We start from the raw sequence: 24616 nt of genomic DNA on the forward strand, positions 1-24616 counted from the left end.
CGTATGCTTCCAAATCCTTCTTCTTCTGACAAAGGACGTTCTCCACGTACACTGCCATGCGATCCCAGGATTCCTGGTTTTGCAGTATCACCGAAATAATATTATCTGTTGTCAATTCTCCTAGTTCAGTTTCCACACATCTTCTCTGAATCGTCCAATGGCTGCATACAAAAAAGGTGTGAAGTACGTCGTCAATGTCATCACAGTATATGCATGCTGCGTCACTCGCTCTACCCACTTTATGCAGGAATTTCCGGAAATATCCTTGCCCTGTTAGAAGCTGCGTGAGGTAGTAATTTACTTCACCATGGGCCCTTTCAACCCAGATATTCAAGCGTGGTATCAGTCGCTTGGTCCATTTACCTCGAGGGTCACTTTCCCATCTGTGTTGCCATCGCCTCATCCGTTGACTGAAGGCACGCTTCTTTGCACATTTCTTTCCCAGCTCTCCTTGGGTACGCCAGATTTCATGTCGCTCCAATGCAAGTAGGTCTATTGGGGCTATTGCTGCCACCGTGAGGATTGCAGGTTCGGAAACCATGCGGTATGCACATGCAATACGTAAAGCCGCTCTCCATTGTACTGGCAGCTAGCCTTCTCTGATACCAAGCAAATCTCAAGGATTCAGCCCAGATTTCAGAGCCATATGGAACTGACTGAACCGTCGACATGAGAAGACGTCGTTTACTGGATTTTGGACCTTTAATACTTCCCATTAGGTGCTAAGTGCAGTCATGTATTTTATAATAATAATAATAATAATAATAATAATAATAATAATAATAATAATAATAATAATAATAATAATAATAAAAAAGCAGCAGCAGCAGCATAGCATTATATAAATTGTATGAACCTAGTTTCAATTACTTTTCAAAATGCAGAATTGCATATATAGATTCTACATTTACACATTCTATACATTATAACCAAGTTTCAATTTTTCTTTTTTCTTTTGCCCTCAACTCTTCATGCTACTGAATACTTTAAATAGGCCTACTGCCCTTTTTTTTAGAACCAATTCCAGTCATGAAATATTTTAGTTCAAGAAAACAAACTATGGACTTGAAAGATAATTATGTTGTTATAGCCTTAGAAATAACAATTATAATATTGATTATACCTTATATCTATTTACTAGTGCAACATACTGACATACTTTTATAGGAAATGGAGGAAGAGAAGAAGTCAGTAGAGGAACCAGAGAAGAAAACAAAACAGAGTAATCTACGGAGCTTCTTGCAAGGTAGCGGCGGAGACAAGAATTATAGCGATGAGGGCTCCATCGAATTTTCTCTGGCTGGATTATTCAAGTGTATTCTCTGTACTCACCCCAAGTCTGTTGACGAGAAGCAGCACTTGATATCCATTGGAGAAGCTCTGAACAGTATTAACAAGCGGCTGGACACTCTCGAGAGGTACTATCTAATAATTCAAACTTAGAAATATTTTGCCCTTGTTTTTAGTTTTTGATGCTGGAATGCCAAAAGTCAAGCATTGTCTGAAGCTAATAACAGCAAAGTTAAGCCATAGGTTAGAAAATCTGTCCATATACTGACAGGTCACAGAAGTAAACATGCAGTGATAATATCCATACTCACTATCTTAAAATACTTCTCTGGCTACTTGGCTGAATGGTTAGTAATCTATTTATTCATTCTCTTTTCCAAATTCTCTTTTTTTCCTTCCTTCTTTCTCAGCCTTTAGTGTCACCAATCACAGGAAGGATGTGAACATCCATTATAAAATGATAATACTGAAGGAAAATACAGGAGGTTACACAAAACTATTATTCCTTTGTGCTTCCATGTAAACAACCAGCCACTAAATTTTTACACTATTGAGATTCTTCCACCGTTTTGATACTTTATTTTGCCTTTTGGCAAATTTTTATTTATCAACAGTACATGTTTCGTTCCTTATTTAGGAACATCCTCAGCTGTTATAGTAGCTTAGGTGAATGGTTAAGATTGTAAACACATTGATTTGCAAATACATTGATTCACTTAAAAACTAAAATACGAATTAAGATAGATGATATTAAAAAACAATGTAGGGGTTAGTGTGTTACTGGTATGAGAGCAGATGATTACATAGTTGATTAACTTAAAACTATGTCTATTCATTTGAATAGTTGTTAAAAAAAATTTTCACTTTGTTACATAAAAAGTCTGTATGCAATTAAAATTGTTTAAAAAATGTTTAACTTCATAACATTGTTCGAATTGTTGAAAGTTTTCAACCGTTCCTTCCAGGTAAGTTGTTGTATGTTGTGTGCTTGCTTATAGTGCCTTTTGACTGAGTCTAATGTGGAAACTTCGGAGCTGATTGCTGATCTATTAATGTGAAGGGAGCTTCGTTTCTAATTTCTGAAATGAAATAAAATACGGAAGTGGGAATTTGTTCAAAAACATGTGTCTTTGCGTAATAATAGAATGTGTAAAAAAGTTCTTTACCTTGCTATAGTTGAATTCCAATTCTACTGTGACCCTGGAGGGACGTTTGATGCTCCTTTGTGTCTAGTGAAATAATGGTGTGTGCATTCCGTTGTATGTTCCTCCCTGCAGGGAGGTGGGGCTGCGGAGAGGGGAGGGGGCGTGTCGATTACTGTTACGGCATCAACTTTAGAAGGGCTGGGTAGAGGGGATGTACAAAATGGCGGAGGCTCTGTCTTATTTATCCTTCTACTATTTGTATTGTGTTTTTTGCCTAATGCTTCGAGACTTGATAATGTCCCTTCAAATAAAGGGTTTCTATTGTCAATAGTTTCATTAAGGTTATTGTCTTGATTACTTTTTTGTTCTAAATAAATGTATAGATTTTCTAATGTATTAAGGAGAGCTCCTTTGTTTATTTTATGTAATATAGTTAAATCCTGCTCTATGGTTGTAAATTGATGTCCCGTTAAACTCATATGCTGGCCCATCGCGGAATTTTTTTAATGTCTTTCGGCATTGACATGTTCCTGGTATCTTACATTAAAACTGCGCCCTGTTTGTCCGACATAACTTTTTTTTACATTGATGGCACTTTAATTTATAAACCCCTGATTCAGAGTGTTTGTTATTACCTAGGGAATTGACGCTGTTATGATTTAAAAATTTTTGCTTCGTGTTGTTGCTGGTTGAAAATGCGATCTTATAATTATATTTTCTAAATAAATTAGTTACTGTGTATAAGTTGGGGTTGTTGAATGTGAACTTAGCGTATTTGTCTTTCTTTTTTGTTTCGGGTGTTAGATTGGTATGTAATTTTTGTTTGAATTTACCGATTATTTTGTTTATTATCTTTGGTTCAAAACCGTTATATTGGGCTTGTTTGCGAATAAAGAGCAGTTCTTTTTCTCTTTCTGTGTGTGTAAGGGGTATGTTAAATGCTCTGTATATATAACTGTAATAAGCTGACCTTTTTTGCGATTCTGGGTGGAATGAGTAGTTCTTTATAGTGATGGGAGTGAAAGTGGGTTTTCTGTGTATCTTGAAGACGAACTCTTCCTTTTTTCGTGTTACATTTATGTCTAAAAAATTTATTGAGCTTTCTTTTTCTTTCTCTAGTGTAAACTTTATTCTGGAATCAAGTGTGTTTAATTTATTGAGGATATCGTCACTGTTATTCTCATTTTGATCTATTACGGCAAAAATGTCGTCTACGAAGCGTATCCATAAAATGAGACCTTCTATTTGTCCTATTATTTTGGTATGTTCTAGGTAGTTGAGATGGATATTGGCTAAAATGCCCGAAGCAGGAGCACCCATTGGGGGCCTTCTTTTTTGTATATTTTGTTACTGAAAGTGAAGTAGTTGTGTTTCGTAATGAATTTGAGTATATTAATGAAATCCTCTACTTCTGGAATGCCGAGTTGATTATGTTCTATAAGATTCTTTCTGATAATTTTTATTGTTTCGTCCACTGGAATGTTTGTGTACATGTCCTTGATATCGAAGGAACATGTTACTTGATGTGGTGTTAACTTAAAGTTTTTGAGTACTTTGCAAAAGTCTATGGAATTTTTTATTGGTGTCTTGTTGTGAAAAACGTAATGTTTGGTTAGGAATGTGTGTACATATTGTGATGTTTTATAAGTAGGACTGTTGCGGAAGTTTATTATTGGTCTTATGGGGATTCCTTCTTTATGTAACTTGGGTAAGGCTCTTGCTGTTGGAAGGCCGGGATTCATGTTTATCAGTTTTTGGACGTCTTGTTCATTTAAAATGAAAGTTGCGTTTCTTAATAGTGTTTTTAACTCTTTCTGAGTTTTAGTTGTAGGGTCTCGTTCTATTTCCGAAAAAGTGCTATTGCTGAAGAAAGTTTCTGTTTTTTTGATGTATTCCTCTTTATCTAAAACTACTGTTGTCCCTCCCTTGTCCGCTTTGGTAATTACTATTTCCTCTTGTTTTATTTTATGTGACAAGCTTGAAGTAGATTTATTTCTGTTATGAGAAACTTTTAAACCTTTTACTAGGTTCAGAATTTTCTTTTTTACCTCGTGTCTGACGTCATTCTGAACTTCGTTAGGGAGTTTTTGTATTGCCGTTTCTACTTCTGCAATAATACGGAAAATGAAGCTGATTACTTGCAACAACCAGCCATGTAATTACGTTCATGAAATCAGTTACAAAACCTAATGCCATTGTGTAAACCATTCTTAAGAAATCTAATCTCAGAACATGCTTATGATAATAGTAATCTCTCTCTTTCCATTTTCCTCTTAATGGTATAATGACATTATGATGTCGCTGCCTCGACTGTCATTTTCCAGGCTTCTCTGTCAGGCTACTACAGGGTCTTTTTTATGGCTTTCTCCGTGTGTCAGGGGAACACGCATGGAAGGCGATAGCCGGGTGACTCATTTTCTGAGAGATATATTGCTCTGAGTGGTGCTGCGGAGCCAGCTAAAAAAAGAAACCCTGTAGTACAGCATCAAAGAAATTAGCTGATCTAACCACTGTGTGAGGATGACCATTAAAATAGATGTATTTATTATAAGAATCACCTCGTTGGTATGTACAAACAGGATAAGAATTGCCATGTTGCCAATATGTATGCTTTAAGAGAGTAGTGAATAATAAATTATCAACATTGGTGCTGGCGCTGGAATCTTACAATTATAAATCATTATGAACATGCTGCCAGTCCACAAAGAAGGAAATAAGAAAAATAAATTGAATAAATTATAAAGAAATGAACGATTCTTGAATTGAATTTTCTTCAATTCAAGCACTGGTTCGTTTGAATTATTCTTCTACTGGGAGGATGCACAGTTTATGAATTGGTCTTTTCAACACGCCACAGTTAGATCAGACCTTTGCTACACGTACTCGTTTGTCGTTACCAGGGTGAACTGCTTCAGTTACACCATATTTCTAGCAAAGTGGTGGTAGATTGTCATCTTTGATGAGAACCATAGTCGAGCATAAATCAGGAGAACTTCTGGTCCACTTGTGACATGGTTAAAAAGTGTTTAGATATTCCTTCATCCATCTCTGCCAGAAATGTTGCTTCAGTTGTTGTATGTATTGCCATCTAGAGATTATATTAATTGGTTTTGATTCAATATAAAAATTCAGGAAGCAATGTAAGGGGTTCTCCGATTAAGAAATAAGCATGTGTAAGATATGAAAGATCTAACGAGTTGTCATTACTTTTGATTACGGGTCTGGAGTTAAGACATGCTTCGATTTGAGAAACTTGAGTAGTCAGCTCTTCAAATGTAAGTGAACTCATTCCCATTATTCATCTGAGATGATCATTGATTTTATGGCAGCTTCTGATAACAATTACATTAAAAATTAAGAGTAAAATTAAGAGTAAAATATTTCCACCTTTTCAATACAAAATCAAGTAATGTGGGTTACATGACAGAAGAAACATTTTTTGGAACTAGTTTCGACCTATTTTTAAGGTCATCATCAGCAATTGCGAGTTGCACAATGCACAATGTATCTCAATAGTTCATAGAAATTGTAAAAAGTCATGAAAACACAGTGGTTTGACACTATAAATGTGAAAAAGTCAAAATTTTTGTAGAAGTTTTGGATAATGCACAAAATGCATAAATTAATGCACTTAGCTGTTGAAGGAAGAATTCATGAAGAATAATTTGGGCGTTGAAGATTCTTGAGGTTTGTATATATAACTCCTTATGAAGTTATGATAGTTGCGCTGCAATGTGTTGGACGTATTGCAGGTAAGGTATCATTGGTGATCAAAGTTTCAGATTATGTTTAAAAATGCATTGAAGGATAACAAAGACTCTTGAAAATTACGTATCACATGATACTGAGTTCTAAAAGCTGCAAATCATCAATGGTAGTAGTAGTGCTGAGGAAACAATCCATGCACACGCAGTGAACAATGTAAAAAGATGGTAAATAGAAGTCATTCAAAGAGATTAAAGTCCTTAAAAAACAATACGTCCAACACAACACAAGGTGAGTCACATATTACATATTTTCTTTATAAAATTTTTTCTAGTTTTCCTCTTTTCCATTACCATTTTACTAATTTGCCTTTTATTACTATTTACAAGTTTATTCATTTCATTTATTTCCGCACTGAACTGCAAATCTTCTCCACCATTTTTAATATTTTTAAAAAACTTTTTAAACTTTCAAGCACTACTTTCACTTTCAGTTTGAAGAAATGCTGACGGTTAGGGCCACCCGAGGCTGTGCTCAGGGAGGAGTTCTTTCGCCTCTGCTGTGGAACCTCGTGGTGAACAAAATCATAGCTATGCTCAACGAACAGGGTTTCTATACACAAGGATAAGCAGATGACCTAATGATTGTGGTACGAAGTAAGGTGATGAGTGTTATCCAGAACCTCATGCAAAGATCACTTAACCTTGTGGAGAACTGGTGTCGGGAAGAAAAACTATCAGTCAACCCAAACAAGATAACTATGGTCCCTTTTACAAGAAGGAGAAAATTAGAGGGGAAGAGATCAGTGAATCTCTTTGGGCAAGATTATATATATGGAAGAACAGGCACTGCACCTAGGTGTAGTGTCAGATAAAAATCTAACCTGGAATCCACATAGAGAAAGGACACAACCCGGGCAAGGAACTTGCTGTATGCATGTAAAAGAGCCGTTGGGAAGACCATCAATGGTAATGTGGATATACACAATGATCATTAGACCTTTGATGGCCTATGCTGCAATCATCTGATGGCAGAAAGTAAGTCAAGGAAAAGTCGTCAGTAGATTGGATAGCCTACAGAGAATGGCATGCATAGCCATAACTCGGGCTATGAGAACTACGCCGACAGAAGCCTTGAATACTTTACTAGACCTCCCATCACTATGCAATTTTTTTTTTTTGCTTTACGTCGCACTGACACAGATAGGTCTTATGGTGACGATGGGATAGGAAAGGCCTAGGAATGGGAAGGAAGTGGCTGTGGCCTTAATTAAGTACAGCCCCAGCATTTGCCTGGTGTGAAAATGGGAAACCACGGAAAACCATCTTCAGGGCTGCCGACAGTGGGATTCGAACCCACTATCTCCCAATTACCGGATAACAGCCGCACTTAAGCGACTGCAGCTGTCAAGCTCGGTACTATGCAATTTCAAAAAAGGACAGGCTAGAATAAGTTCATATAGATTGGCACAATCAGAGTGCTGGAATGCACAAAGACCCAATCTAGGACACTGTAAAATTAACAGAGTAATAACAGAGGAAGTTATACACATGCCTTCTGATCATATGATACCAAAGTATAACTTTGAAAAACTGTTTGAAACCCAGATAATAAAAAAAGAAGACTGGGATATCAACAAATGGAATACTGAAAAAGAAGATATAGTGTGGTGGACTGATGGCTCAAAGATTGTGGATAGCACAGGAGGAGGGATCAACAGGGAAGACCTGAGAGATCAATCCAGATGAGCCTGGGCACACACACTACAGTCTTTCAAGATGAAATGATGGCTATCACAACATGTCTTGAAGATAATCTGAAAATGAACTATAGGAATAAGAACATTTTCATTTTTACGGACAGCCAAGCAGCCATTAATGCACTAGACGCAGTCCAGATAATATCCAGAATTGTCTGGTATTGCCACTCATTTCTCCTGAAGCTCTCAAAGTACAAAATAGTCAAAATAATATGGGTACCAGGGCATGCAGGTATAGAAGGAAATGAAAGGCAGTTAAACTGGCGAGGAAAGGGGTAGAAACACATTTTGTAGGCCAAGAAACAGTATGCGGGATTTTCTATGGAAAATCCCGACACTACATAGGAAAATGGGTACAAAAGAAACAAATGGAAAACTGGAAAAATACTCCAGGATGCAGGCTTGCAAAGGAGCTGATAAAAGGACCAAACAAGAAGCATACTAAAGAACTGTTGAAACTCAGCAGAGAAAATATAAGATGGGTAGTAGGACTGTTGACAGGACACTGTCATCTGAAAAACACCTACATAGAATTGGAGTAATAAGAGACAACATATGTAGGAAATGCAATGAAGCAGAAGAATCAGCTGAACACATACTTGTCAAATGTGAGGCACTGGGTAGAATCAGACTCTCCACTCTCCACCTAATAAGAACAATCTGCAGCTTTGTGAAGGGTGCAGGTATATCTAGGTGGGAATGAAGGAAAAACATGGTAGCAAAAGATCTTAGAGGTCAACGCTAATTAGGAACTAATATTTAGAGGCCCCATGGAGAAAAGAATACCACTTTTATGCATGACAAAAAGAGATACAGATAATTCTTTATAAAGCTGTGGCTATTAACTGACAGGGATTTCAGTTTATTTAATTGTAAATATACCAAGGCATGGCACAGAGGTTTTTTTTTTTAGTAACTAGTCTGAGTGACTTAACTTGTAAATATGGGTAAATTTATCTGTGGGGGAATTTGCCTTTCCTTTCATTTTATTTGTGGTTTACATTTCTGTGCAGCTGTTTTCAATATAATGAGTGAACTTGTTTTGCTAGTGGCTTTACGCTGCACCAACACAGATAGGTTTTATGGCGATGATGGGATAGGAAAGGCCTAGGAGTTGGAAGGAAGTGGTCATGGCTTTAATTAAGATACATCACCAGCATTTGCCTGGTGTGAAAATGGGAAACTACGGAAAACCATCTTCAGGACTGCCGACAGTGGGATTCAAACCCACTATCTCCCAGATGCAAGCTCACAGTCGTGCGCCCCTAACCGCACGGCCAACTCACCCGGTACTTAGTTTTTGGGATGGGGGTGGTAAGTAACCGGCTGACCTATCATGCATGCCGAGTAGTATTAGTGTATATTTAGTTGTGTGAAAGAAGAAATGCAGCAGTGAGAATCACCCAAAGAACCGAACCATGAGCTCCAATGAAATATTTAGCTAGGGACTAATTTCATTTTTATTGTGTTTGTTTAACATGTGTTTCAATAACTGTAGGGCTCATTACACTTTGAATCAAGTGAAATTATCATAGTGCTTGTTGTTTTTTGTTTTTCTATTAACGTGTGTTTTTCTGTTGTCATGACGTGACAGATTAATGACCATGTAAGTCACGTAGGCACATCAGGTAGAGAGTAGGCCTATTTAAAGGATCCATGATAATAATGACAATAATAATAATAATAATAATGATAAGAAGGAGAAGGATAAGAATAATAGAAGCCGGTGTTTTGATATTCAGATATCCGTGTTTGTTTGATTACTATTGGACCAGCTGTGTGTAAGATTGTGTGTGTCAATAAGGATTAGTTTGCTGACAAATGCGTCAGACGACGAAGTTAGGATGATTTTAAGTCAGGACTCACGGTGTGAATTTTCCTGAAGGTAGATTGTGGTTTTACTCATGATGGAAGCTTATGAATTGAGAAATGCATTATGAATCACCACACTGTAATGAAGAAGTTATTTTATGTTGTGACTTAATATGAATGTGATATTCTAAAGGGACGATTGTTCCCCCTCCGACTGTGGTAAGATGTCCCACTGTCACGCCTCCAGCTGAGAGGGTCGACAGACTTGGGGGACTGTGTTTATGAGCAAGCCTCTTGTAGAGTATTTTTTATGTGCCTTCAACCTCACCATGGACTTGTAGCCTGTCTGGCATTTTGTTCCTGCGGGACGTGCTAATTGATTTATTTCCTCAGCTGATTTAGATAGACTTCAGAATATGTGACCCGATTTTCTTTTTATTTATTATTTTCTTGCATATAAAATCATCAGTACAGCTTTCAGGATCCCTAGAGATGTCGTGGACCCCGGTTTAGTTCTGGGCTTGTGTGCAGCAGTCTCACAATGTTGGGACAGATGACTTTCACATGTATTGTGTATATATGAGTTTTGTATTTCTCGTGAGTGCTTATTGTGTATTGTGTTATGATGTCATTCAGCGTTGACAATGGTGTTTACCATTGGTGCAGCAAATTTGTGTTTATGGGTGAGGGTTCAATCCGAACCCGAGGCCTTTGAAGTTTGTGTTTATATTATATTATTTAAAGTTATTCCAATGGGAAATTGATTTATGTTAGATTAGGTGTCACTCAGATTTGTTTACATTTGAGTATTATAATTTTGTTTGCCCAATAAAATTGCAAATACCTTCAGTGATTTATGCTCAATATTCCTTACACGTGAAGTTTTGATATACTTCCATAAATAATAGTAGAACTCGGTCTTATCCCTCAATATAATATTTTTCAACAATCTGCAATGATGTAAAAATTTAATCTTCTACTCGCCTTGTATATGTGTATCATTCTTCATAATCATCAGGATTCAATAAACCCCTTTGATTTGGTTTAAACGTTAAATTTTTTTGTTCTCATTCAATTATATATGACACCCGTTTTCTCATACCCTTTATGCCACTAAGTTATTTTTATATTTGATGCCCACTAGATTTTAACCTGTAAGCGACCCTGTAGATTTAATGCTGGAGACCCTATGGGTAGGGGGCGGGGTGCAATAGGTACATATCTTGGATCATCTTCACATACACCTCAGAAAATTTTTGATGTTGTAGTGCTGCCCAGATAATATTTCTAGTCACGCAATTGATAGCTTAGGCTTTCTCCAGATTGATGAATACCATATTGAGGTCTCTACGTAGCTCACATTGTTTCTCAATCAAGATCCACAGAGTCTGAATTGCATCACTTGTTGACACATTTATTTGAGGGTAAGTTTCCATATTACGCAATTGTAACAAAAACTCACTTTTCTTATCTCCAAAAGTTCAAACCCACTAAATTGTTTTTTTTTCTTTCCAGACCTTGTCTCATGAATTTTATCAGATTGAAAGCTTCAGTATACTTTAGTTGATGAATTAAGAAATTATAAGGATCTCTTCTCCCATTTTCGAGGCCAAAGCTTAACTTCTACCTCATTTAGTACACTGAAGCTATGTCAAACCTCAAGCAACATTAATTAGAGGATAATGTTATGAAATCAAATTTTGACATTTTTTTTCTAAGAAAGTGGTGGACAGTATTATAGGAAAACAGAGTGTATTGATTTTAGTGTTTTTTAAACAAACTAGAAAAGATATGGATTCATCAATTTTTAATTATTGAACAGTAATATTTCTGTATTTTAATTAGATAAAATAATTTTTGAGATACTATGGCTGAAGAAGTCTCAAATAAAAGACAAAACGTACGAAAAAAGGCATAAAATATTTTCAGTTTAAGTGGATTCTCACTTGTAAAGCATAAAGTAAAGTGTATTGATTGGGTGGATCATTAAACCAAATGCATCTGATGGATCTGGTGGATGTTAATCAAACCCTTGATGAAGTCTAAAGCTAAAATTATACCAAAATAACTTTTTTAAATGACAAAATTAGGCAAAAATTTTCTCCACAAACAGGTGCATCTGATTGTAGGATAAATACAATGATAGGTGAGTGTGGGAAGAAGGAGCAATACAAAGAGGAGACTAGGACAACATGAAAACACAAAAGGACAAGGACATTCTCCACATCTTCACACTGATGGGTTTTCTCCAAAAAAATCCCACTTCTTCCACATCTATTTCTTCTCAGACTCTGACAAGCTTGTTTCTACTTCCCAGCTTCGTCAGGAAAGTGGAGTTCAGCACACACTGGGGGGTACTTTGACAAGGTCTCAGTCTTGAAGTGGAAAGTGTACAGTAGGATAAGAAAGATGGATGAATAGAGGAACAAGAAAGAGACAACATTAATTATGAATACAATTGGTAAAAGAGAGGACAAACACAGCATGTGAAGTTGGTCTACTATTCTGTGAGAATGTTCTAAACACAATCTGATAAATTACTGTAGGATCTCAACTGCTTACTAAAACAGTGATTGATATGCAGGGTACTGGATCCTATTGGCCACATCAATGGACGTACACATAAGGTCTCAGTAAACAGTCGAGCTGACCATCCGGGACCGCATGCTGTGACTGTTACATCTGGTAAGAAGAATCTATATTATTCTTTGCAGCATGTTTGTATATTAAAAGAATAGATATCAAATCATTCCTAGCTTTTAGATTTTTCTCAACATTTGTTTAAATTTCCTTTTCCTTTTCAGTTATTAGTTTCATAAATTAACTGCAACTCCTTCAAAGTATTGAGCTTTAGATTAAGATTTTTGAAGTAGTACAATTTTCTCCACGATGAAACAGCATTAATATTTTACATTTTATCAACAATATGAAGCTGTAAAGTGGAAAAAAAAAAAAGATATATGAACTGCAATTTTTGAGATAGTCAAAAGCTGAAAGTGAAAAATCTATTTTGCATTCCAAATTTAATAATAATCAGAATCAACCAAGTGAGTGGCTGTGTGGTTTGGGTCAGGTACAGTAGCTGTCAGCTTGCATTCAGGAGATAGTGAGTTCAAAACCCAGTCGACAGCCCTGAAGATGATTCCCTCTGATTTCATATTTTCACACCAAACAAATGCAGGAGCTGTACATTAATTAAGGCCACCGTTGCTTCCTTACTACTCCTAGGCCTTTTGTGTCCCATTGTCACCATAAGACCTATCTGCGTTGGTGAAACTTAAAGCAAACTGTGAAAAGAAAAAAGTAATTAGAAGTTCACCAATTAAATCACAAAATAGTCAGCTCTATGGCTAAATGGTTAGCGAGCTGGCCTGTGGTTCAAGGGTTCTCTGGTTCAATTTCCAGCCAGGCCAAGGATTTTATCAATCATTGGTTAATTCCTATGGCTCAGAGCTGGGCTTATGCCATTTTCACCATTAGAATTCATCACAGGTAGGGTCCTATTCTCCCAGACTAGTAAGTTGCTTATAGGCATCAACTTGAAAGATCTGCACCAAACCACTCCAGAGGCCACACACCATTGTCACAAAATTGTACATTTCTTTGTTAGGATGAAAATCTAAAAATGTCAACATTTTTGGTTTTTAGTGTTCTAACTCTTTGTAATTAAACTATGTATTTATTTCAGAGCCAAAAGAGGAACGAGATGACCTTGTGAATCCATACTGGATAGATGGTGATCCTGAATTAAAGAAAGGAGAAGTGGACTATATTTCAACACCAGAGAAACTTTTCTGGCAGGACCTAATAGACAAATATCTCTTACCCCTTGATGACAACAAAGAGAAAAGGGTTGGTTTCTGCATTTCAGTTTCCAATAAATTTAACAAACAGTTCAAAGCAAGCTTTGCTGGGCTGAGTGGCTCAGACGGTTGAGGTGCTGGCCTTCTGACCCCAGCTTGGCAGGTTTGATCCTGGCTCAGTCCGGTGATATTTGAAGGTGCTCAAATACATCAGCCTTGTATTGGTAGATTTACTGCCACGTAAAATAACTCCTGTGGGACTAAATTCTGGCACCTTGGCATCTCCAAAAACCATAAAAGTAGTTAGTGGGATGTAAAGCCAATAACATTATTATTAAACCAAGCTTTGTGTATCATTCCCATTTGTATCTTATAATCACTGAATTTTCATTTCTGCCCTTGAAGAGATGAAGGTCCATCTCAGTGTCATTAACGTGATTTGAAGGGAATCTCATTTTGCTGCATGAGATGTACGAGATTGGATCATAAAATTCCGGTATTGTAAAATTTCTGATAAAAAATTACATACTTTTACACTTCAGATAGATTGAATAAAATGTAACTTAATGGCAAAATTTGATCTCACAGTGATTTACAGGTTTTCAAGAATGTATGAACTTCTACGGTGTATTAGGAGTCAGAGCATATAAGTACTGATCAGAAAATAGTGTCCAGAGACATGCAGTTTTTTATATTATCAGATCACTGTGTGTCTCTCAGCAATGGAAGTGAATAACATGCCAGAATGGCATTACCATATTGTGCAGAGTGAACAGAATGTGTGATTTCAGCTGATCATCACATAGTAAGTGCGGTACCCTATCTAATGTTAACTTCTACTGTCTGCCCTGAAGAGGCACAAATTCAAACTTAATCTACTCTCATTTTTCTATAAACCCTATATATTTGAGAAGAATACCCATGTTTACTCTATAAAGTATAATATTTTAAACACTTGAGGCATACAATCAATGTATGTATTTTGTTTGTCAAAACATTACTAGAGATTTAAAACATTTGCTTGGGAACATTCTAAGCTCTCTGAAAACTTTTATCTTTTATTGCTATTTGCTATCATTTTTTAAATTGAGTTCCCAAGGTATTCTTGGTTTATCTTAAAAGACACGGGTTCAATTTCTCATCAGGAAGTCAAGAAATTTAGAAATGTGTCTTTCCAACTTTGGAGAGATAAATGGTCCTGGGGTTCAATCCATCAGCCTACACCAAAAATGAGTTCCAGGTTACTTTCCAGAGGCAAAGGTGCCTAGCATAGGGCTAACCACTGCATGCTGAGATGATGAATAGTAGAAGCTTTCATCTTCCACACCTCCTACTAAGAGCCTGTAATAGAGATGATTTTGACTATTACCTATATCGCACCCCTGCAAGAATAGCAGCACAACTCAAAATTACCATTTTTTAGTTATGACATGCACCACGTGCAAAACAAATCACTCTTTCAATCTATAAAACTGCCATCAGTGTAACTCCTTTCTTTCTTGCGAAAAGTCACAAATGCTGTTATACCACTTCAGCATACTGAACATTGTCAGTCAAGAATATTGACACTTCTTCATTGTGATTTATTTCATTGGAAGTCCGTGAAGATGTGATGTAATATGTGCTAAATTGTATCATGCAGAAATAGTCTGATAAAATATTAACCTTTTGATATGGTGTCTTAAAACTTTAAAGCTTTGTTTTCTCACAATTCATTTTTTATGATGATGATGATGATGATGATGATGACGATACTTGTTGTTTAAAGTGGCCCAACATCTAGGTCACTGGCCCCTAATGGTACAAAATGAGATGAAATGTAATGATAATTTAAAAGTCCAAAATTCATCCACTGACCAGAATTCGAAACGTGATGATGAAGAATGAATGGATTAATATGAATTTAAAATAATCAGCGGTTCCAGCTCACAATGTTGAAAGTTTAAAAAATTCCAAAATTAATCCACTGACTAGAATTTAAAAAAAAGGGACGATGCACAATGAGTATGAAATTAAAACAATCAGTGGATTCGATCCACAATTCCCCACCTTCCCAGAAACTATCTTAAAACAATAGTATATACTGACCAAGGGGCTGCTTCCAAAGCACAATCCTGAATCGATGACGCCTGTTGTCTAAAGGGGTCCAAAATCCAGGTCATCAGCCCCTCATAATGGTACTTACCACTAGAAAGTAAGAACCACGTTATTTCTCATATAGCGGTACTAATTATGAGTCACGTAGACTTACGGTGTTCTACACATTGCAGTACTACTCACAGGTAATGCAATATGCACAGGTAACAAACGCAGATCTATGGTGTTTCTCACATTACGGCACCACTCATATGCAATGCAAACCCATGGTGTTCCTCACATAGGTGCGCTATTCACAGGGATTCAAACTATCCCGTGGTGTTCGTTACATAGTGGGTACTAATCACAGGCAACGCAGACCCACAGTGTTGCTCATATAGTGTTACTAATCACAGGCAACGCCCAGACCCGTGGTGTTTCTCACAGTGGTACTAATCACAGGCAACGCAGACCCACAGTGTCGCTCATATAGTGGTACTAATCACAGGCAACGCCCAGACCCGTGGTGTTTCTCACAATGGTACTAATCACAGGCAACGCAGACCCACAGTGTCGCTCATATAGTGGTACTAATCACAGGCAATGCCCAGACCTGTGGTGTTTCTCACAATGGTACTAATCACAGACAACGTAAGCCCATGGTGTTCAACATATAGTGGTACTAATCACGGGTACTGTAAAACCTATACTGATTAACCCTCTGTTGCCCAAACCTATTGTGTACCTAACATAGTGGTACTACTCACAAGTAGAGGCAACCCATTGTGTTCCTTGCATGATGGTACTAATTACAAGTAGTCTCATGGTTCTAATTCAGTCATCCCTTGGTCGCCCATTTTAGTTGCCTCTTATGACAGGCAGGGGATACCGTGGGTGTATTCTTTGTCTGTGTCCCCCACCCACAGGGGGTAGTTCAGTTTTTAATTGTGTCACTATTCTTGTGGAGGTGCGATATATTAATGTATGAAAAATATTGATCCTTGAGATCCTTTTCTCCTTCTCTGTCTTGTGTTACTAGTCTCTTTCCACATGTATTCACCTTCAACGGTGTGTTATCTTTCTGTCTCTTCACTTTTCCCATTTTTACCTGGCTTTCTTCTTCTCGTAAACTTTGCACATCAGGACATGATCTGTTCAGATGGCCCCTCAGTTAGTGTGTTGATGCCCATCCTCATGATGAAGCTGGAAAGCAGAAAAAAGCCCATCTTAGGGTGAGAAGGAATAAATGTAGAGAAGAACTCTGACTGGCGGGGAAAGAGCCCATCTATATGAAGATGTAGAGATTGTCCTTGTCCTTTTGTGTTTTCATGTTCATCTGTCTGCTGTTCCATCTTTCCACACTGACCCATCATTGTGTTTATCCTATTATGTGTCCCTTTTCATGTTCCTATCTTTGTTATATATGACAGTCTTGTTTCTTTCAGTTTCTTACAATGTAATGTATGAAACTGTGAAGTTGAATGTAGGCTGATGTACAGTATAGCCATGTTACATGCATATGAACTGAGCATAACAATATCAGAATAGGCATTTATGCTCTTCGTTAGAATGGTGAATGATACACAAAACAATGGTGATTAAATTTTAATAATATATTTTTTTTTCTAAAACAATGTAAGAAGAAGATAAATCTCAGCAAATATCAGAATACATTCAATACAGCTTATTGTTCACTGATGAAGAGACTTTACAGGTTGTATGACTAACCAGACAAAAGCATAAACATTTTTTCTTAATAGTTAATTTAATAAGTACAGAATGAAACAACATGTTCAGCAAAATGATTGCAACCTACCAAACTCGACACAGACATAAAATATTCTTCTACTAACATTCTTGCATGCTGTTGTTCTTTTATTTCCTAATAAACTGGCAGTAAAAATTTGAAGACGAGTTCACTAGCATCTCTGAGGATGTAAAGACTGGAGGTAGGGAGGAGTTCATATTCATAGAATGAGATCAAAGTGTTAAAAACAAAACAAAGGATTATGAAGACACATAAATTTAACAGTGAATTTATTTCAGATTTGGAAAAAGGAATAAAACTGAAACCTTGATATTTCTCTAAATATGTTCATCATCATACCTGGAAAGATTTGTAGTAAAAGGAAGTAATGAGATATCTCACAAATTTTACTTGCAGAAGTTTGTATTTCTATAGATTTTATATATTCTATAGGGTGAGCTTGGGTTGTGATCTGGCCACTTAGTTTTCAACTGTAACACTCCACCCTTAGAAAGAGTCAAGACCTTACCTACCTAGATTAGGTAACCTATCATCATCATCATCATGATCAGCAAAGTGACCAATTTTAAAATAGCAGAGTTTAGAGAGTGCAGAAAATCAGTACATTAATCTTACAGATCCATTCAATCGTCTGATCGGGACAAACAGAAAACAGTTCGAAGTAAAACCGCCCTGTCCTATCAATACCAATCAAGAAAGGTACATAAGACTATGTTTAACCAAGGAAAAGATGAAAGGAGGATATTCAGAAATTTATTATAATATAAAAAATTAGGGAGGGAAAATGAACTCATAAAGTCACAGCATAAGGAGTTCATAAGCACATAGTATGCGTACTTACATTTTCATCACATGAAGCATTTGAATATGTTGCTTCAATGTCCAATTTGGTATTCTCATAATACGGTAGACCTTCTAAAAGCAATGTCAGTGTTGTTTCAAACTCATTATAAATAATCAGTAAAAACAAAGGCAGAATAGCCATTCTACCTCCCATAATAAGCTTGATGTAACCAATGGAAGAATTAAAACGGGCTACTCTAGCATGAATTCACAGCCCAGAAAAAAACACAGAAGATAATCCTCTAATAATTTACAAAGAAAAGAAAAATGGTAAGCCAAAGTAAACGTCGCCTGAGGACAAAACTTGTAGTATGAAAAGGAAGTGTTTTGCATAGAATTTTAAGAATAAGATGTCTACCTTAGTGGGATACTCAAATAAATAAATAAACCAATAAGATATTACCACTGGACCATATTACAGTTAAAAGAAAAAGACTCGAGGTTGTCCTAGAGATTAAAACAAACTCATGAATTTAAAAAGAAAACAAATGAAAAAAGAGTTGAACCTGCCTCCTTCAGATAGTGACAAGTATGATCTGTAACATTCAATCACACAATCACCACATAGAATCTCCCATCTTCAGAATTAATGTGCCAATAAAATATAGCCTTCAATCAAAAGGCAAGGTCAGCCAATAAATACCAGGATAAAGCCATAGAAATGGTCCAACATACACTCCAATTGTATATTACCCCTGGACACAATCATAATTATACACCACTCATCTACCCTCAGGTCCCAAAGGTGAACAGCTTTGATTATAAATATATTGGACATATTTACAAAGCAGTCTTGGGAACCAGATTAGCCTGATGAACCAAGTATAATACCTTCAAAGCACATCCCTGGCATTATGACCATAGAAAGAATCACAAAGGCACAACATTACAGAGATTCCAACTACACACATACACAAATTAGGATCATACTACAGTATGTCATAAAATTAAAGCAGTATAATCAAATAGGGTAAAGGCCAAGCAAATAAATATAATGTTACGAGAGAGATGTCAAACAGGTGAACAATCAAGATAAAATCCAAAGCAAATTCCTCATATGCAAGAACTATAGCCATGCAGTAACCAAAGACATCAGAATCGATTAACTAATATCATACAGGTAACAATTTCTGTATGAATTATAAGTTCAGGCTTATTTAAAACTTTCATAGATCTCACAAAAATAGAGAAGGGCTTTTGTGAATTCTTTTGCCACCATCATGCCAGAGTAAGAGTCCAACAGAATGTACAAGGAACAAAAGCAGTTAGATCAAGGAGATAAAATCTTAATCACGAAGTGGACCACCAGATCCATCTGCCGACTCTCTAAGTCAAGGTAATTTCTAGGTCAACATATTGAAAAGAATTTGCAATCCTAGATAACAGAGAAGTCAGTCAAGGACAACATACACTGAGAAGCATGGTGTGTTCCACAACACAAACCTGACTAAGCCTGGGTTCCTGGGTATTAGTACAACCTGCAAACACAAGAAGGTTGTGGTGAGGAAAAAAAAAATAAAGAAACACCCTGTTATTCTTTATTTTACCATGGAAAAGCTGAAAACTATTTTGAGAAGGTGGCCATTGCAGTTAAGGCTGTTAGTCCCAGAAGTTTTGTCAAGTCATTCCTATGCCAATAATCACTACATAAGAAAGATGAATCTTTTTCAGAAAAATTGTAGGCTATATAATATTCATTTTAGTTATTTTTTTAAAAAAATTTGGATTATTTTACTTCAAAATCTTTCCAAACACTGAAATGCAGTTAGTAAATCTACACATCCAGAGTCTTAAAATAGAGATGGATCTAAATATTAACCAATTTTAAGTTTATAAAATTTTTGGTGAGAAAGTATCTTGTTTTTCATCCCCCATCCCTGTATCCTTGGAGATGCTTGTGAAAAAACTGACTTGCCTTTTCCCAGAGAAATTAAATGATTTCTTGGACTTTTAATACAATAAAATTAACATTTGTTTCAATATCTAAATAACAACACCTGACAGATACATATGAAGACACTCCCACACATCACTAAGAAGAAACAATGATGTCATATTTTAACATAGGGACTTAACTATCACATTCTTACTGACATCCTAAAAAGTACTCTTCCATTAACTAATAATATTTGGTTAACCTGATGGTGTATTTCAGGATTACTTTCATATGTCTTGGGTTCTTCCAAACTTTTAATCCTTCTTTTTCCAAACACAATTATTATTTTTTAGGCAAGGATAGCCAAGGACCTGAAAGATTTGCGGGATACATCTGTATTTGCTTTCTTTATGATGAATGCCCTTTTTGTGCTCGTCGTGTTCTTACTACAAATGAGCAAGGATAAGATTCACATTAAGTGGCCACTTGGAGTCAAAACGAACATAACATATAATGGAGAGATTCAGGAGGTAAGAGATGAGACAATTTTGAAAAAGTTCAATGCAAATGGCTGTACTGTTTCCCTAAGGAAAGAAGGAAACTGAAGACAAAGCTACCTCAAAATTCATTCACAAATACGAGTTCTACCTATAAGTAAAAAAAAAAAAAGAGTATACTGTTAGTGGTTCCCAAACTGGGGGAACTGTTAATATGGGGTATGTGAATATGTGAGAGGGAGAAAATTGAAATTCATGGCTTTATTAAAAGTTATTTAATTCCTCTTCTTTGTCTTCCAAGCTTTGTCATCAGTCTATCTTCATTGATGACGTCCTGGTTATGGAGTTGCTAGTGCAGATCTTCCAGTGTTAGCAGAACGCAGTTGCACTATCTTGCTGGCAGCCGCTTGTTTTTTAACGTCAGTGGACCTCTAAAGTTGTTGTCGGCTCATCTGTTGGGCCCAGCTTTTCTTAGGCCTTCACCTTCTTCGTACCCTGGGTAGCTGAGGGTCAAGGGCTGTTTTGATGATGATGATGCTCGTTGTTTAAAGGGGCCTAACATTGAGGTCATCGGCCCCTAATGGTACGAAATGAAATGACAACAAAAATTCAAAATCATCCACTGACCAAAAGAAAAAAAATCGTCATGAAGGAGGAATGGATGGACATGAAGCAAAAAAAACAAACAACAAGAACAAAAAACGAGCAAACAAAAAAATTAGTGGATTCAACTCAAAAAAAGGATCATATATAATTTATTACTGACCAAGGGACCACTCATAAATCAGAATCCTCAATCGAGAATGCTTGATGTCTAAAGGGGTGCAAAATCCACGTCTAAGGCCCCACAGAATGGTACATGTCGCGAGTAAAGTAGAACCATGCTATTTGTCATGTGGCGGGTACTAATCAAAAGTAGCGAAGACTCACAGTGTTCCACACAAGATGGTACTAATCACAAGTATTGTACTTCGTACAGGTAACGCAGACCTATGGTGTTTCTCACACAATGGTGCCACTCATAGCCAACGCAAACCGATGAGTTTCCTCACCTAGGTGTACTAGGCACGGGTGCCGGTCCCCCGGGCCCCGTGGTGTTCCTCACATAGTGGGTACTAATCACAGGCAACGCAGACCCACGGTGTCGCTCATATAGTGGTACAACTTACAGGCAGCGCCCAGACCCGTGGTGTTTCTCACAATGCTACTAATCACGGGTACTGGAAACCCACAGGGGAACCACTCTCTGTTGCTACTAATCACAAACCTATTATGTACCAAATATAGTGGTACTACTCGTAAGTAAAGGCGATCATGTTTTTCCCCGCGTGATGGTACTAATCATTAGTAGTTTCATGGTTCTAATACCAGCATCCCTTGGTAGCCCCTTTTAGTTGCTTCTTACGACAGGCAGGGGATACCGTGGGTAAATTCTTCGTCTGCCTCCCCCACCCACAGGGGTGTGTGTTTGGTCCGCGAGAGGTATTTTATTTCCCTCAAGTCCGCCGGCAAGCCGGTTAGGAACCCCCTATCCGCCACCTGGGACCCGCCACGTGGGAGTATCACCTCTCCCCCTGCTACGCCTGCGTAGCAGGTTCGTGGAGGGGCTGTTTTGGCTACATAGCTTTTGTGCAGTTCATTCACCTTCACGAACCATGTCATCCACTCGCATAGAACCTTCTCCACAACAGTTTCCTTCACGTGTAACATGCTTCTGGTATGCCGATTTTGGACATAGTCTTTCTTCAGAACTCCTGCTGACTTTCTCAGCAGCTTCATTTCTGTGGCATTCAGATGATGCTTGTGGTGTTCATAGAATATCCAACAATTATGAAGCACAAGTCAGTGCAGGTCTCATCACTGTCATGTAGAGCTTTTCGTTAAGCCTCAGTGGCATCCAATTATCGCAAAACACAGGAAAATTTTGTTTCCACTTCAGCCAGCCACTGATCCTGTGATTTACATCCTCATCACACCCACCCAGTTTTTCCATCACACAGCCAACGTACTTAAAATTGCTGCATTTTAGAAGTGGTTGGGAATCAAGCAAAATCTCTTGTGTTAAAGACACAGGATCTTCATTATTTAATTGCTTGTGCAAAATTATTTAATGCATCAAGATGATATTTTAATTATCATGCATCTCCAGACAGATGGATTATAAAGATGAATTACAGAGGTAGGCTGTATGTACATATTCATTTATTGAAGTTTCATATGTATAACTTCAATGATTTTGAAATTTGCATAAAAAATATATGTTTACCTCTACATCTCAGAGATTCCCCTGCCCCCCAAGTTTCAATGTAGTCTCCTAGCCTTCAGAAGAAAGGCTTGTATATTGACATTCACTTCTATAATAAACTATTTTATCATTCACCAGAATGTCTTTTACAGTGTCTTGCATTTTAATACATTCATTGGCTTTAAAGTTGTTCCAGTGTCCAACAAATGGCAGAAAAATTTCACTATGAAACTTCATATACCGTACTTTTAGAATTCTGCCATCTGATGAAGTAAAACAGAACATCAAAATTGACATGCAGGCAGCCTAAGTGCCATCACATTAAAATTCTTGCACATTCTAGCTTCATTTTTTCAAATGGGCCTGCTTGGGACCACACTTGTTCAGACGTTGGGCTTTGATTTTTGAACATCTGTCGCAACTTCTCACGGTGTGGTTCTTTTCTTCCTTGTAAAAAGAGGGTACCTTTCTTGTTCAGTGGTTTTTCCTGAAAAACCACAAACTTTCTTCAGGATCTGCCTCAAAGCCTTCTGTTTTGTAATTCTGACAACCCTAGTTCTTTTATGTCCTTCTCAGTCTCTGTCAAGAAAGTGGTGTGGATTTTCTTCTTTCACCAGAAGGTGAACAGGTGGTCGGTCTATCTGTTGGGAGACAATCTTGCCACATGACCAGAAAAAGCTACCACCCTTTTCCTGGCACAATCAGAGAGCCTCTCTGTTTGGGAAGAGAACTCTGAATTGTGACGTCTCAGGTATTCTCCATCTTCCAGTACCGGGCCTAGGATCTTTCTGAAAATTCTTCTCTTTCTGACTTCAAGTGTTTCAGTCAAGCCTTTTCTGTTCAGTGAGACACTCCATGTTGTACAGGCATTGTTGTTGTACATCTTTTGAATAAGGCAATAGGCCAGTTCCAGTTTGTCAACTCTCGTGGAGAAGACTGCTTTCTCTGACAAGATGGTTTTTATTCAGTCATCAAGGTACTTACATTTCTCCACTCACTTGATTTTGCCCTTGTTGGAGACCATAGATGATGACGATGATGATGATGATGATGATGATGATGATGATGATGATGATGATGATGATGATGATGATGATGATGATGATGATTATTATTATTATTATTATTATTATTATTATTATTATTATTATTATTATTATTATTATTATCCAGATGGTATACTTGCAGGAGTGCTAAAGATAATATCAGAACTCTGTCCAGAACTGTTGCTGAATATGTACAATCACTGCCTGCAAGTGGGTATTTTTAGCCCCCGATGGAAAATGGCCTGACTGGTTTTGATCACTTTACAAAGGTGAAAAATGAGAGTATCCTCCTAATTCAATACAATAAATATTCCGTCATTAGACGGAGTAAACAAATTCAAACATGTTTCGGCTCGTTTGAGCCATCTTCAGTGAAAAATGAGGGGAGATTTGAAATAATTTACATAATATAAGTTGAAAAAATGCTATAAAAACAAAATGAAGGAGCAAATGAAAAAACAAACAAAAGAGAGCCTAGACGGAAACAAAAGTAGCACAGGCTTTTGTCACAGGCTTTTCGCCTGCACGTCATATCAGGCTTGGTTTCTCAAAAATGTTTGCTCCCGCTCCCCTCCTGACCAATTTAATGTGATGGGTTTCTACAAGGATGATTTTCGACAGCGATTTCAACCTGTTTGTTATTGTTACCAAACAATATTTTGTAAACTATGAGGTCCACAACCTCACCATGTGCTACTATTGTTCATTTCCGTCTGCATCATTTGTTTTTTCATTCCTTTGTTTTCTTAGG

The 24616-nt window shown here is 37.1% G+C and overlaps 1 protein-coding gene across 1 annotated transcript in view; it reads left to right on the forward strand.

Moving 5' to 3' along the window:
- Positions 1-24616, forward strand: part of LOC136871754 (chitin synthase chs-2) — a 286502-nt gene that overhangs the window by 213587 nt on the left and 48299 nt on the right. The window contains exons 17-20 of the mRNA XM_067145304.2: positions 1168-1418; positions 12296-12396; positions 13400-13563; positions 20431-20607. Of these exons, the coding sequence (XP_067001405.2) occupies positions 1168-1418; positions 12296-12396; positions 13400-13563; positions 20431-20607 (693 nt within the window). The remainder of the gene's footprint in view (positions 1-1167; positions 1419-12295; positions 12397-13399; positions 13564-20430; positions 20608-24616) is intronic.

This window comes from Anabrus simplex, chromosome 4 (genome assembly GCF_040414725.1).
Source record: "Anabrus simplex isolate iqAnaSimp1 chromosome 4, ASM4041472v1, whole genome shotgun sequence".
Classification (NCBI taxonomy): Eukaryota; Metazoa; Arthropoda; class Insecta; order Orthoptera; family Tettigoniidae; genus Anabrus; species Anabrus simplex.